Below are 15,505 nucleotides of genomic sequence, written 5' to 3'. Positions count from 1 at the left end.
TGAATCTCCTTCTGTTGTCCTGAAAGTGTAGAATGAGAATCAGTGAAAAGTACAAAAGGCACTGGACAAACGCATCACATCATCGTTGGTTTTATTTCCATATCATATTAGTTCATTTCAGTGGATGTGTTGAAGGTGTTGCTCTGTTATTATTAGAGCAAAAAAATGCAGGAAATTACACATTAGAAAGTACTAGTAGTACAAATAAATAATAAAGTTAGATTAGATAGAACTTTATTGATCCCTTGGGCTGAGCCATGAGGAAATTAATGAACAATTAGTGAGAAATTAATCATGTTAACTAAGTTATTCTGTTACGATATTAGAATCTGCACTGTGTATGTGTATATATTATAAAGTGATAATAGTAATATATGGAATTATATTTGTGCCAGTTTCTTGAGCGAGCAATGATAGATTCTGAGCACACAATTAGAGATTTTGAGCACATAAAAATATATTTTGCAAGCACATTAATTATATTTCAAAAAGAAATTATGCTTGAGCAAACAAAAATCGATATTGTGCTCCATAAATGCGTTTGCATGTTAGTTTTACTCATAACGTTCTCTCACAAATTCTTTCCATGGTGCACAAACAGACCGCTGCGCTCGCTCACTTTCCCCTTCCCTCTCTCACTCAACCTCCCTCTCCCTGCACGCTCAGGTTGTCGTGTCCGCACGCTCAACTTGACACACACGTTACAATTGTGCCACAAAACCAACCAATCGGAGAGCTTGCAGAAGTACACTCTAATTGGCTGTTCACTCTCCAATTAGCTCGCTAGTTACATTTACCCGAGACAGTAATCATAATAATAATAAATACTGACTGAAGTTTGTGCAGAATCAATTCCTCCTCTTCCGGTCCGTGTCTGTCTCATTGAGCGCTTTTTTTTCAAGTAAATGTAACTAGCGAGCTAATTGGAGAGCGAACAGCCAATCATAGTGTAGTTCCGCAAGCTCTCCGATTGGTTGGTTTTGTGGCACAATTGTAACGTGTGTGTCAAGTTGAGCGTGCGGACACGACAACCTGAGCGCACAGGGAGAGGGAGGTTGAGCGAGAGAGGGAAGGGGAAAGTGAGCGAGCGCAGCGGTCTGTTTGTGCGCCATGGAAAGAATTTGTGAGAGAACGTTATGAGTAAAACTAACATGCAAACGCATTTATGGAGCACAATATCAATTTTTGTTTGCTCAAGCGTGATTTCTTTTTGAAATATAATTGATGTGCTTGCAAAATATATTTTTATGTGCTCAAAATCTCTAATTGTGTGCTTAGAATCTATCATTGCTCGCTCAAGAAACTGGCACAAATATAATTCTACAGTAATAGCAGTTGTAACAGTGATATATTTGAGTTTATGTTGTTTTCTGTAAAGGCGAACATATTTTTATAAAATGACAACATCATCGTCACATTTCTTATTACATTGCTGAGTTATATAATTATACAATTAAGAAATACTAGCAAGTTATTTTCTTAAATATGAGTATCCTTTTCCTTTTTATCTCACCGGCTGATTGGCCACGAGTTATTGTGGAGGCGTTGTGTCCCTCGTCTTCCTCGTCTTTGTCGTCTTCATTGTCTTGATCATCTTCTGTAGTATTTATGCATATTTATTCATTATTTATTTTTAGGTTTTACTGTTATTATCAGATTTTATTGTTATTATCCTTAATATAGGATTCATTTTATAGGATTTTTACCATGTACATTGCTGGACCTGAGTACTGATTTCGTTTCATGTACACACTACATGTAATGACAATAAAAGTGAACCTTGAAACTTCATTGTCATCTTTGTCTTCGTCATCTTTATCGTCTTCCTCCTTGTCTTTGTCATGGTCAACTTTGCCCTCATCTTCATCCTTGTCTTTGTCGTCTTCATCCTCATCTTCATCCTTGTCTTTGTCGTCTTCATCCTCATCTTCATCCTCGTCTTTGTCGTCTTCATTAGCAATTTCTTTATCTTCTCTGACTAATCTACTGGTTTAACTCATTTCATATTTTATCTCTTTCTTCTCTGGAACAATGTCTATAAAGTTTTTTCACAGTTTTGACAAATTTAGATTTTTTAAATTTTTGACACATTTTTTAAAAATATTCTAACTGTTCCTGTCCTTCTACTGGCCCATCTGTTGATGAACATGTAAATGGTTCCAGATATCAGTCTAGTTCCTATTGGTCACTGATAGAAGTCATATCTAGACTGTGATTGGATGAGTTCAGTTCTCCTCCAGTCAAAGTCCCGCCCACTTCTATAGTTGGATTGATGTGCATCCAGACCACAGGACTGGAACATAGAACAGAACCTGAGAACCTCACACATTCAACTGGTTCTGATCCACACAGAACAGACACTGACGGACAGGGACACTGGTTCTGTTGTTTAAACCTTCAACAGTAGAGTTTTTAGATCTGTATGTGATGGATCTACCAGGAGAGGATGGGAATTATGCATCTAGACCTTTTCTAATGACAGTTTTTCCTTTTTGCCAGAGTCTGGTCCTCTTTTTTTTTTCCTCTTCTCTACCATGTGGATGGTCTTTGTGAAGGTTATTATCTGATCTGGAAGTCGTTTCCATATTTGAGTTCAGTTTCTGCAGCTGATAGTTTTGTCAAGTACGGTTGGGTTTTTATTTTGCCCTTTTGTGTTCTTTAGTGTTCTTTAACCATGATCATGACAGGAACTATGGCAGTGTTCTGAAGTCTGTCAATGATTAGACCGGCAGTTTATGAGAAACACCAAACAGAAAAAACTAAGAAAGGAAGGATAGAAGCATTTTAGTAGAAGATCTAAATGAATAAATGAATGTGTGTTTGAGCATAGACTTTGGATCATACTTATTTTTCATATTTTGGACACATTTGAAATGATACTGTAAGTATTGGGGTTAAATCTAAACCTTTATAAAGATTAATTTTTTTTTTAGATGTGATGAGTGAATCATCAGTAGCGAAAACACCATTGATGTATAAATTTATCATCATTGAAAGTTAAAACAAGTCTATAAATGCTTTAGAAATTTGTCACAATGTTTTGCATGTTTTAAAAAATCCATCTTTACACCTGATTTTTTTTTTTTTTTTTTTTTTTTTAGGCACGAACTCTGTGGACGAACAAGGCAACCAGGTAGGTTTACACACACACACATACACACACACACACACACACACACAGATGCCAACTGAACTGTGACATGGACAAATATAAAACAGTGATAAACTCATCTGATTGGGTGTGTGGCTTTACCGACATGTGCAATGGCAACAAAACAGAAGAAGAATGTTTCAACTTTAAAAGCTATTTAGAGGAGTCTGACTTTGTTCTAAAAACATAACAGAGGGTTAGATATGTTTTATTTTGTCGTAGGCAATCGCTCTATTCACAGCTGCAGGTACGTCTCAAATCTCTTTCAAATGTTCCATGTTTGAATGTATTATTATTTTTATTCGATCTTTTTATTTGGTAATGGTTTATTGTTTTTATTTTATTGTTTTCAATAGTACAGCTGTTTTAAATCTATTTAATCTATTCTTGTATTTTATTCTTTTATTTTATTTTTTATATATTTTTCTATACAGCAATTTGGTCCCCTGTGGTTGTTTTAAAGTGCTTTATAAGTAAAGTAGGGAGAGCTTAATTGTTAATCTCCCCCTTGTTAACCCTCCAGTATCCCGTCCAGCAAGGCCCTTATAAGCACCAAGTGTGCCAAAAAGGCACACTTGTGGAATAATATCAAAAACAATTTCATACAGTTTGTTTTTAATTCTTTTAAACTTTTTTTCTATTTCATCAACTTGAACTGTAAATAAAAATACCAAATACTCAATAACTGTCACATTTTTTAACCCCTTAAATGCTGTGTTTGTAATGTAAACAAACCTCTTTTTTTTTGGATGCCAAGAACACACAAAAAAATTTTTTTTCAATATACTACATAAAAAGTGGATCACATATTATTTGATTTTTGCAGCCTGGCATATGTCAATGATTAACTCCAACACTGGTTAATTTGCATTATTATTATTTTTGGCGCTAGGTCAAATGTACAAAAATACTAGCATCTGTCACCAAGTGTGCGTAAAATGCACACTTTTAAATCAAACTATTAAATATTATATATTGATTTATTTTTCTGCTCTTATTTGATTTTATTTTTGTAAATCAAGGTCAGCCCTAATCATACAGATCAAATGGAAGAAATAGTGCGTTTTAGGCACACTTGGCAGACAGATGCTAGTCTTGTAATTTTCTTTTGTTTACAATGTGCACATTTGAGTTGATGGCCAGAATTTTAAAGATCTTGCAAAAATGAACAACTTTTGAATTCAAACCTTATTTAAATTGTGAAAAATAATATGAAGTTTTTTAAAACGAAGTGCGAAGTGTGCCTAAAAGGCGCACCCGGATACTGGAGGGTTAAGGGTGTAACGATATGAAAATTTCACGTCACAGTTATTGTGACCAAAATCATCACGGTTATCATTATTGCGGTATTATTGAAATTGTGCTCAAAATGTTAAAAAAATACTGATACACACACTGAAATAATTTAACCAAGTTGTATTTTGAAAAAAACAAAACAAAAAAAACCCAAATAAAATAATTGACACAATGTCCCTTCTGTTGCAGAAACATTCAAATATTAACCCTTAGTGGTCTGAGCCTATTTTGTCCGTTTTTCAGTCCTTTTGAGTTTGCCTTTGTATACTATATAAACAAGTGTTTACTATACCCATGTTTGGAATCTGTTTTTTCAGCACAATTTCATGTATATCATCTGTCTGTTATTTTTTCACTTTAACCTGCTATAAAAACATAAAAGGACAGAAAACACAAAAAAATATATATAAAACCCGATTTTAAAAATGTATATAATTTATTGCATAAATAACACACAGATGCTAAACGAACCTTTTCAAAGACTTTAAAAGTGAATATTGGTTCCAGATATTAGGTATAGAAAATTAAAATTGGAATAAATTAAAACTATACTCAAATATTTGACATAAAAGCAGGCACAGGTGTTTTCTCTGGAAAAGTGTGGTAATCAAACACGGTTATCATGATAATTAGAACTTAAACGGTAATACTAACCGTCTTCAATTTTACTGCGGTTTATCGTTATACCGGTAATCGTTACATCCCTACCCCTTGTAAGTTGTTTTGGAAAAAAGCATCTGCCAAATGCATAAATGTAATATTATCTCTAAAACTTAACCCTGTCAAACCTGACTCATCCAAAACTAGCCACAAAATTCACATTTGTTGGAATTCAGATGTTTATTAGACCTTTAACCTCCTCAGCCCCAGCTATGCGTTTTCTGTCTACGTTTGCGGACAAAAGATTCACAGCTTTATAGAAAAAAAACTACACAAAAAGTAAACTGTCCACTGCAAAGGACATTAAAAAAAAAAAAAAAAAAGCATCTGAAAAAACTGTTGATTCATGATGTTTCCAATGGAGGCAATTATTTCATTTTAAAAAAAATCCCAAACTTGTTTTCTTGGGTCTGAGGAAATTAAACAAAATCCAAATAAAACATTTTGTTGTATCATTTTGTTTGATTTATTGAATGTTTTTGTAAAGCACCTTATATACCTACAGCATTAAATTTAATACACACAGTTTAACACAATTTAACTGTACGATAAAGAATCAGTTATCTAGTAATTATGTAGTTTCAGTACATGGGTCATTCCATGTCAAATCACCCAAAAAAAATGATATTTTAAACCCCACCTCCTCCAAATTCAATGAAAATTGGTTTATAGGTAAATCCTAGCCAGAAAAGCCAAATTTTCAAATTTTAGCAAAATCGGACCAACGGTTTTTGAGATATCGCCATTTATTTTTTTCACTTTTTCGCGAAAAACGGCATGGCCGCCAAATTTCAAAGTGCTGTATCTCAGCAACCAGTGGTCCGATTTTCAAAAATAAAGTATATTTGTGAAGGGGAGATCATAAGGAATCTAAGTACATCATTAGTTTTATCTTTTAAGTTATATATCTCATCATGACCTTTTGACCTATATTTTGACCTTGAAATTGACAATTTGGGACAAATGACCCCGCGACGACTTTTCCTGAAAATTGTAGCCCAACATGTTGCCTACAACATATAAAGAAATTGGAGAGGTAATATTTTTCATTTTGAAGCAATATCAATTAGAATGAGACATACTTGCCACTAAAATGATCATCCCTGTATTCTGTGTACATAAACCATGTATTATCCATGTACATCACATATTCACAAAGTCAAGAGAAGATATATGCCAATTATCAGTCTTAATATGGAAAATCCAGTGTCTTTAGTGTTTTTATGTAATGACATGTCTATTCAGTGTCAAGAATCCATTTGTTGCATTCACTTGAAATCCTGAAAAGGCCATCTGAAGAGAGGCAATAGTTTCTAGTAGAGGAGGAGGTTAGGTACGGAGCAGTTATCACACATAGAATATCCGACTCCGGAATCCAACATTGGTCGTCCCTTGATGGCCCGTGGAAGGTTTTAGCAGGTCCAGATGGATGCATAAATTTGATGTGGTAGTCACCGAATTCCTCAGAAATTTCGTCAACTAGTCCGATCCACGGATGTTCATCGTACATACAGCAGACGAAATTCTGCTGTTTTATTTCCAAGGGAATTTGCATGACCCTGGGTGTACATGTTTCATTGTTGGCGTCTTGGATTTGTACCAAATCTGGAGGACTGTCCTGCTCAGAGAGTTTAAAGGCTTTAATCTGAGTGAGGGAGACAGGTACAAAACGATGATACTGCAGAGTGCCTTTGATAGTCCTCGCTAACTGGAATCGAGGTTTGAGGTTTTCTTAGTTGGCGGCGACTTCATCTTGTGTGACATGAAAGAAGGAGATTCCAGGGATATTCTTGACACAGTACTCAAACATTGCTTTAGAATCCAGAATATAACCTTCAGTAACACACTGCAGACTGGCCTTTGTGACCAATCATTTTATTTTTATTTATTTTTATTTATTTTGTTTATTTTTCATTCTTGTGTATGATGTAATTTAGGGCAGACTTGAGGTCTGCAGTTAACAGACATCAAAGGCTGAGGGAAATTTAGTGGCAGACATATGGTCTGCAGTTTAAGTGGGTTAGGTCATGTGACCCCTGACTTGTATTCTAGATATTTTTGAATAAAGTTTCAGTTGAGAATAGCATGCACTACTGCAAGCAAGTGGTTTTGAGTTGTCTTGTTAGTAGTGTAGAGACAGAGAACATGTTAACCATGTGGTAAGCATATAATGTGTGAAATGTGTTGAATTGTGTGTACGGATGTACATAGAATGTACAGGAGTAGGACTTTTAGCTGTGGTAATGCACATTTCAAACTGATGCTGCTTCAAAATGAAAAATATTACCTCTCCAGTTTCTTTATATGTTGTAGGCAACATGTTGGGCTACAATTTTCAGGAAAAGTCGTCGCAGGGTCATTTGTCCCAAATTGTCAATTTCAAGGTCAAAATATAGGTCAAAAGGTCATGATGAGATATATCACTTAAAAGATAAAACTAATGATGTATTTAGATTCCTTATGATCTCCCCTTCACAAATATACTTTATTTTTGAAAATCGGACCACTGGTTGCCGAGATACAGCACTTTGAAATTTGGCGGCCACGCCGTTTTTCGCGAAAAAGTGAAAAAAAAGAAATGACGATATCTCAAAAACTGTTGGTCCGATTTTGCTAAAATTTGAAAATTTGGCTTTTCTGGCTAGGATTTACCTAGAAACCAATTTTCATTGAATTTGGAGGAGGTAGGGTTTAACTCATTGGGTGATCTGACATGGAATGACCCACATGAAGAACTTATTTAAATCTGATGAATAGTAATATAAATGTTTGTCCAAAAACTTTCCTGCAAAAAGTGCGTGTATGTTTTAATGACAGCAGCTGTATTCAAAAAGACAAAAAAAGCCCTTCCACTGTCTGCAGTGGGATGATAATCCACCAGGGGGCAGAACAGGGTCACAGACATACAACCGGTTCATAAGGAAAGTATTGATCTGGTTGATGAGATAATGGTCTCACAATCTGGTGTAGCACATAAGACACAAATGGTTTAATAGGGTTGAAGTCCTGTAGGTGGAATGGACCGCAACAGACACAACAGTCTCAACAGTCAGAACAGTCTCAACAGTCAGAACAATCTCAACAGTCAGAACAGTCTCAACAGTCAGAACAGTCAGAACAGTCTCAACAGTCAGAACAATCTCAACAGTCAGAACAATCTCAAGTCAGAACAGTCTCAACAGTCACAAGTCTCAACAGTCACAACAGTCAGAACAGTCTCAACAGTCAGAACAGTCTCAACAGTCACAACTGTCAGAACAGTCACAAGTCTCAACAGTCACAACAGTCAGAACAGTCACAACAGTCAGAACAGTCACAACAGTCTCAACAGTCACAACAGTCTCAACAGTCAGAACAATCTCAACAGTCACAACAGTCTTAACAGTCAGAACAGTCTTAACAGTTTCAACAGTCTTAACAGTCAGAACAGTCTTAACAGTTTCAACAGTCTTAACAGTCAGAACAGTCAGAACAGTCTCAACAGTCAAAACAGTCTCAACAGTCAGAACAGTCTCAACAGTCAGAACAGTCTTAACAGTTTCAACAGTCTTAACAGTCTCAACAGTCAAAACAGTCTCAACAGTCAGAACAGTCTTAACAGTTTCAACAGTCAAAACAGTTTCAACAGTCAAAACAGTCTCAACAGTCAGAACAGTCTCAACAGTCAGAACAGTCTTAACAGTCTCAACAGTCTTAACAGTCGCAACAGTCAGAACAGTCTCAACAGTCTCAACAGTCATAATAGTCATAACAGTCAAAACAGTCTCAACAGTCAGAACAGTCTCAACAGTCAGAACAGTCTCAACAGTCAGAACAGTCTCAACAGTCAAAACAGTCTCAACAGTCATAACAGTCAAAACAGTCATAACAGTCAAAACAGTCTCAACAGTCAGAACAGTCTTAACAGTCTCAACAGTCAGAACAGTCTCAACAGTCAGAACAGTCTCAACAGTCAAAACAGTCTCAACAGTCAGAACAGTCTCAACAGTCAGAACAGTCTCAACAGTCTCAACAGTCAGAACAGTCAGAACAGTCTTAACAGTCTTAACAGTCTTAACAGTCTTAACAGTCAGAACAGTCTCAACAGTCAGAACAGTCTCAACAGTCAGAACAGTCTCAACAGTCAGAACAGTCATAACAGTCATAACAGTCAAAACAGTCAGAACAGTCTTAACAGTCTCAACAGTCAGAACAGTCTCAACAGTCAGAACAGTCTCAACAGTCAAAACAGTCTCAACAGTCAGAACAGTCTCAACAGTCAGAACAGTCTCAACAGTCAAAACAGTCTCAACAGTCAAAACAGTCTCAACAGTCAGAACAGTCTCAACAGTCAGAACAGTCTCAACAGTCAGAACAGTCTCAACAGTCATAACAGTCAAAACAGTCTCAACAGTCAGAACAGTCAAAACAGTCTCAACAGTCAGAACAGTCTCAACAGTCAAAACAGTCTCAACAGTCAGAACAGTCTCAACAGTCAGAACAGTCTCAACAGTCAGAACAGTCTTAACAGTCAGAACAGTCTTAACAGTCTCAACAGTCTTAAACAGTCTCAACAGTCAGAACAGTCTTAACAGTCTCAACAGTCTTAACAGTCTCAACAGTCAGAACAGTCTCAACAGTCAGAACAGTCTCAACAGTCAGAACAGTCTTAACAGTCTCAACAGTCTCAACAGTCAGAACAGTCTTAACAGTCTCAACAGTCTCAACAGTCAGAACAGTCTTAACAGTCTCAACAGTCAGAACAGTCTTAACAGTCAGAAAGTCTCAACAGTCAGAATAGTCTTAACAGTCAGAGCAGTCTTAACAGTCAGAACAGTCTCAACAGTCAGAACAGTCTCAACAGTCAGTACAGTCTCAACAGTCAGAACAGTCTGAACAGTCACAACAGTCACAATAGCCTCAGCGTCGGTGGCTGAAAACTGGGCTGAAGTCACAGAAGAAGAATAAATAAACATCAGCACTAATCTGGAGCTGTGAAGTTAAACTGACAGTTGTACCGTTGGCATCGTTTAAATCCAAAGTGTGGACTGACTTTGTCTGCAGATGGACTTCGCGGTATGTACAAACTGCCTCACCAGAATAAGATACACGGGCGACAACACAAACATGCACACTGGAAAGACCAGGGGTGTAAGGAAATGACAATTTCATGTCATGGTTATCATTACACACAATCTCAAGTCAGAACAGTCTCAACAGTCACAAGTCTCAACAGTCACAACAGTCAGAACAGTCTCAACAGTCAGAACAGTCTCAACAGTCACAACAGTCACAACAGTCACAACAGTCAGAACAGTCTCAACAGTCAGAACAGTCAGAACAGTCACAACAGTCTCAACAGTCACAACAGTCTCAACAGTCAGAACAATCTCAACAGACACAACAGTCTCAATAGTCAGAACAGTCACAACAGTCTTAACAGTCAGAACAGTCTTAACAGTTTCAACAGTCTTAACAGTCAGAACAGTCTTAACAGTTTCAACAGTCTTAACAGTCAGAACAGTCTCAACAGTCAAAACAGTCTCAACAGTCAGAACAGTCTCAACAGTCAGAACAGTCTTAACAGTCTTAACAGTCAGAACAGTCTCAACAGTCAGAACAGTCTTAACAGTCTCAATAGTCAGAACAGTCACAACAGTCTTAACAGTCAGAACAGTCTTAACAGTTTCAACAGTCTTAACAGTCAGAACAGTCTTAACAGTTTCAACAGTCTTAACAGTCAGAACAGTCTCAACAGTCAAAACAGTCTCAACAGTCAGAACAGTCTCAACAGTCAGAACAGTCTTAACAGTCTTAACAGTCAGAACAGTCTCAACAGTCAGAACAGTCTTAACAGTCTTAACAGTCAGAACAGTTTCAACAGTCTTAACAGTCTCAACAGTCTTAACAGTCTCAACAGTCAAAACAGTCTCAACAGTCAGAACAGTCTTAACAGTTTCAACAGTCAAAACAGTTTCAACAGTCAAAACAGTCTCAACAGTCTCAACAGTCAAAACAGTCTCAACAGTCAGAACAGTCTCAACAGTCAGAACAGTCTTAACAGTCTCAACAGTCTTAACAGTCGCAACAGTCAGAACAGTCTCAACAGTCAGAACAGTCAGAACAGTCACAACAGTCTCACAGTCACAACAGTCTCAACAGTCAGAACAATCTCAACAGACACAACAGTCATAATAGTCATAACAGTCAAAACAGTCTCAACAGTCAGAACAGTCTCAACAGTCAGAACAGTCTCAACAGTCAAAACAGTCTCAACAGTCAAAACAGTCTCAACAGTCAAAACAGTCTCAACAGTCTCAACAGTCATAACAGTCTCAACAGTCTCAACAGTCAGAACAGTCTCAACAGTCAGAACAGTCTCAACAGTCAAAACAGTCTCAACAGTCATAACAGTCAAAACAGTCATAACAGTCAAAACAGTCTCAACAGTCAGAACAGTCTTAACAGTCTCAACAGTCAGAACAGTCAAAACAGTCAGAACAGTCTCAACAGTCAGAACAGTCTTAACAGTCTCAACAGTCAGAACAGTCTCAACAGTCAGAACAGTCTCAACAGTCAGAACAGTCAAAACAGTCTCAACAGTCAGAACAGTCATAACAGTCATAACAGTCAAAACAGTCTCAACAGTCAGAACAGTCTCAACAGTCAGAACAGTCTTAACAGTCAGAACAGTCAGAACAGTCAGAACAGTCTTAACAGTCTTAACAGTCAGAACAGTCTCAACAGTCAGAACAGTCTCAACAGTCAGAACAGTCTCAACAGTCAGAACAGTCTTAACAGTCTCAACAGTCAAAACAGTCTCAACAGTCAGAACAGTCTTAACAGTCTCAACAGTCAGAACAGTCTCAACAGTCAGAACAGTCTCAACAGTCAGAACAGTCTCAACAGTCAGAACAGTCTTAACAGTCTCAACAGTCAGAACAGTCTCAACAGTCAGAACAGTCTCAACAGTCAGAACAGTCTTAACAGTCTCAACAGTCATAACAGTCAAAACAGTCTCAACAGTCAGAACAGTCTCAACAGTCAGAACAGTCTCAACAGTCAGAACAGTCTCAACAGTCTTAACAGTCTTAACAGTCAGAACAGTCTCAACAGTCAGAACAGTCTCAACAGTCAGAACAGTCTCAACAGTCAGAACAGTCTTAACAGTCTCAACAGTCATAACAGTCAAAACAGTCTCAACAGTCAGAACAGTCTTAACAGTCTCAACAGTCAGAACAGTCTCAACAGTCAGAACAGTCTCAACAGTCAGAACAGTCTCAACAGTCAGAACAGTCTCAACAGTCAGAACAGTCTTAACAGTCTCAACAGTCATAACAGTCTCAACAGTCATAACAGTCAAAACAGTCTCAACAGTCAGAACAGTCTTAACAGTCTCAACAGTCAGAACAGTCTCAACAGTCATAACAGTCTCAACAGTCATAACAGTCAAAACAGTCTCAACAGTCAGAACAGTCTTAACAGTCTCAACAGTCAGAACAGTCTCAACAGTCAGAACAGTCTCAACAGTCAAAACAGTCTCAACAGTCAGAACAGTCTCAACAGTCTCAACAGTCTTAACAGTCTCAACAGTCTTAACAGTCTCAACAGTCAGAACAGTCTCAACAGTCAGAACAGTCATAACAGTCTCAACAGTCAGAACAGTCTCAACAGTCAAAACAGTCTCAACAGTCAAAACAGTCTCAACAGTCAGAACAGTCTTAACAGTCTTAACAGTCTTAACAGTCTCAACAGTCTTAACAGTCTCAACAGTCAGAACAGTCTCAACAGTCAGAACAGTCAAAACAGTCTCAACAGTCAGAACAGTCTCAACAGTCAGAACAGTCTCAACAGTCAGAACAGTCTCAACAGTCAAAACAGTCTCAACAGTCAAAACAGTCTCAACAGTCAGAACAGTCTGAACAGTCACAACAGTCACAATAGCCTCAGCGTCGGTGGCTGAAAACTGGGCTGAAGTCACAGAAGAAGAATAAATAAACATCAGCACTAATCTGGAGCTGTGAAGTTAAACTGACAGTTGTACCGTTGGCATCGTTTAAATCCAAAGTGTGGACTGACTTTGTCTGCAGATGGACTTCGCGGTATGTACAAACTGCCTCACCAGAATAAGATACACGGGCGACAACACAAACATGCACACTGGAAAGACCAGGGGTGTAAGGAAATGACAATTTCATGTCATGGTTATCATTACACACAATCTCAAGTCAGAACAGTCTCAACAGTCACAAGTCTCAACAGTCACAACAGTCAGAACAGTCTCAACAGTCAGAACAGTCTCAACAGTCACAACAGTCACAACAGTCACAACAGTCAGAACAGTCTCAACAGTCAGAACAGTCAGAACAGTCACAACAGTCTCAACAGTCACAACAGTCTCAACAGTCAGAACAATCTCAACAGACACAACAGTCTCAATAGTCAGAACAGTCACAACAGTCTTAACAGTCAGAACAGTCTTAACAGTTTCAACAGTCTTAACAGTCAGAACAGTCTTAACAGTTTCAACAGTCTTAACAGTCAGAACAGTCTCAACAGTCAAAACAGTCTCAACAGTCAGAACAGTCTCAACAGTCAGAACAGTCTTAACAGTCTTAACAGTCAGAACAGTCTCAACAGTCAGAACAGTCTTAACAGTCTTAACAGTCAGAACAGTTTCAACAGTCTTAACAGTCTCACAGTCTTAACAGTCTCAACAGTCAAAACAGTCTCAACAGTCAGAACAGTCTTAACAGTTTCAACAGTCAAAACAGTTTCAACAGTCAAAACAGTCTCAACAGTCTCAACAGTCAAAACAGTCTCAACAGTCAGAACAGTCTCAACAGTCAGAACAGTCTTAACAGTCTCAACAGTCTTAACAGTCGCAACAGTCAGAACAGTCTCAACAGTCAGAACAGTCAGAACAGTCACAACAGTCTCAACAGTCACAACAGTCTCAACAGTCAGAACAATCTCAACAGACACAACAGTCATAATAGTCATAACAGTCAAAACAGTCTCAACAGTCAGAACAGTCTCAACAGTCAGAACAGTCTCAACAGTCAAAACAGTCTCAACAGTCAAAACAGTCTCAACAGTCAAAACAGTCTCAACAGTCTCAACAGTCATAACAGTCTCAACAGTCTCAACAGTCAGAACAGTCTCAACAGTCAGAACAGTCTCAACAGTCAAAACAGTCTCAACAGTCATAACAGTCAAAACAGTCATAACAGTCAAAACAGTCTCAACAGTCAGAACAGTCTTAACAGTCTCAACAGTCAGAACAGTCAAAACAGTCAGAACAGTCTCAACAGTCAGAACAGTCTTAACAGTCTCAACAGTCAGAACAGTCTCAACAGTCAGAACAGTCTCAACAGTCAGAACAGTCAAAACAGTCTCAACAGTCAGAACAGTCATAACAGTCATAACAGTCAAAACAGTCTCAACAGTCAGAACAGTCTCAACAGTCAGAACAGTCTTAACAGTCAGAACAGTCAGAACAGTCAGAACAGTCTTAACAGTCTTAACAGTCAGAACAGTCTCAACAGTCAGAACAGTCTCAACAGTCAGAACAGTCTCAACAGTCAGAACAGTCTCAACAGTCAGAACAGTCTTAACAGTCTCAACAGTCATAACAGTCAGAACAGTCTTAACAGTCTCAACAGTCTTAACAGTCTCAACAGTCAGAACAGTCTCAACAGTCAGAACAGTCTCAACAGTCAGAACAGTCTTAACAGTCTCAACAGTCAGAACAGTCTCAACAGTCAGAACAGTCTCAACAGTCAGAACAGTCTTAACAGTCTCAACAGTCATAACAGTCAAAACAGTCTCAACAGTCAGAACAGTCTCAACAGTCAGAACAGTCTCAACAGTCAGAACAGTCTCAACAGTCTTAACAGTCTTAACAGTCAGAACAGTCTCAACAGTCAGAACAGTCTCAACAGTCAGAACAGTCTCAACAGTCAGAACAGTCTTAACAGTCTCAACAGTCATAACAGTCAAAACAGTCTCAACAGTCAGAACAGTCTTAACAGTCTCAACAGTCAGAACAGTCTCAACAGTCAGAACAGTCTCAACAGTCAGAACAGTCTCACAGTCAGAACAGTCTCAACAGTCAGAACAGTCTTAACAGTCTCAACAGTCATAACAGTCTCAACAGTCATAACAGTCAAAACAGTCTCAACAGTCAGAACAGTCTTAACAGTCTCAACAGTCAGAACAGTCTCAACAGTCATAACAGTCTCAACAGTCATAACAGTCAAAACAGTCTCAACAGTCAGAACAGTCTTAACAGTCTCAACAGTCAGAACAGTCTCAACAGTCAGAACAGTCTCAACAGTCAAAACAGTCTCAACAGTCAGAACAGTCTCAACAGTCTCAACAGTCTTAACAGTCTCAACAGTCTTAACAGTCTCAACA

The 15,505-nt window shown here is 37.9% G+C and overlaps 1 protein-coding gene across 1 annotated transcript in view; it reads left to right on the top strand.

Annotated features, from left to right (window-relative positions):
* timm50 (translocase of inner mitochondrial membrane 50 homolog (S. cerevisiae)) overlaps window positions 1-15,505 on the top strand; it is a 73,103-nt gene that overhangs the window by 4,751 nt on the left and 52,847 nt on the right. The window contains exon 3 of the mRNA XM_030152803.1: window positions 3,102-3,133. Within this exon, the coding sequence (XP_030008663.1) occupies window positions 3,102-3,133 (32 nt within the window). The remainder of the gene's footprint in view (window positions 1-3,101; window positions 3,134-15,505) is intronic.

The sequence above is a fragment of the Sphaeramia orbicularis genome, chromosome 13, assembly GCF_902148855.1.
Source record: "Sphaeramia orbicularis chromosome 13, fSphaOr1.1, whole genome shotgun sequence".
Taxonomy (NCBI): domain Eukaryota; kingdom Metazoa; phylum Chordata; class Actinopteri; order Kurtiformes; family Apogonidae; genus Sphaeramia; species Sphaeramia orbicularis.
This window is presented reverse-complemented; position numbering and strand designations above follow the sequence as displayed.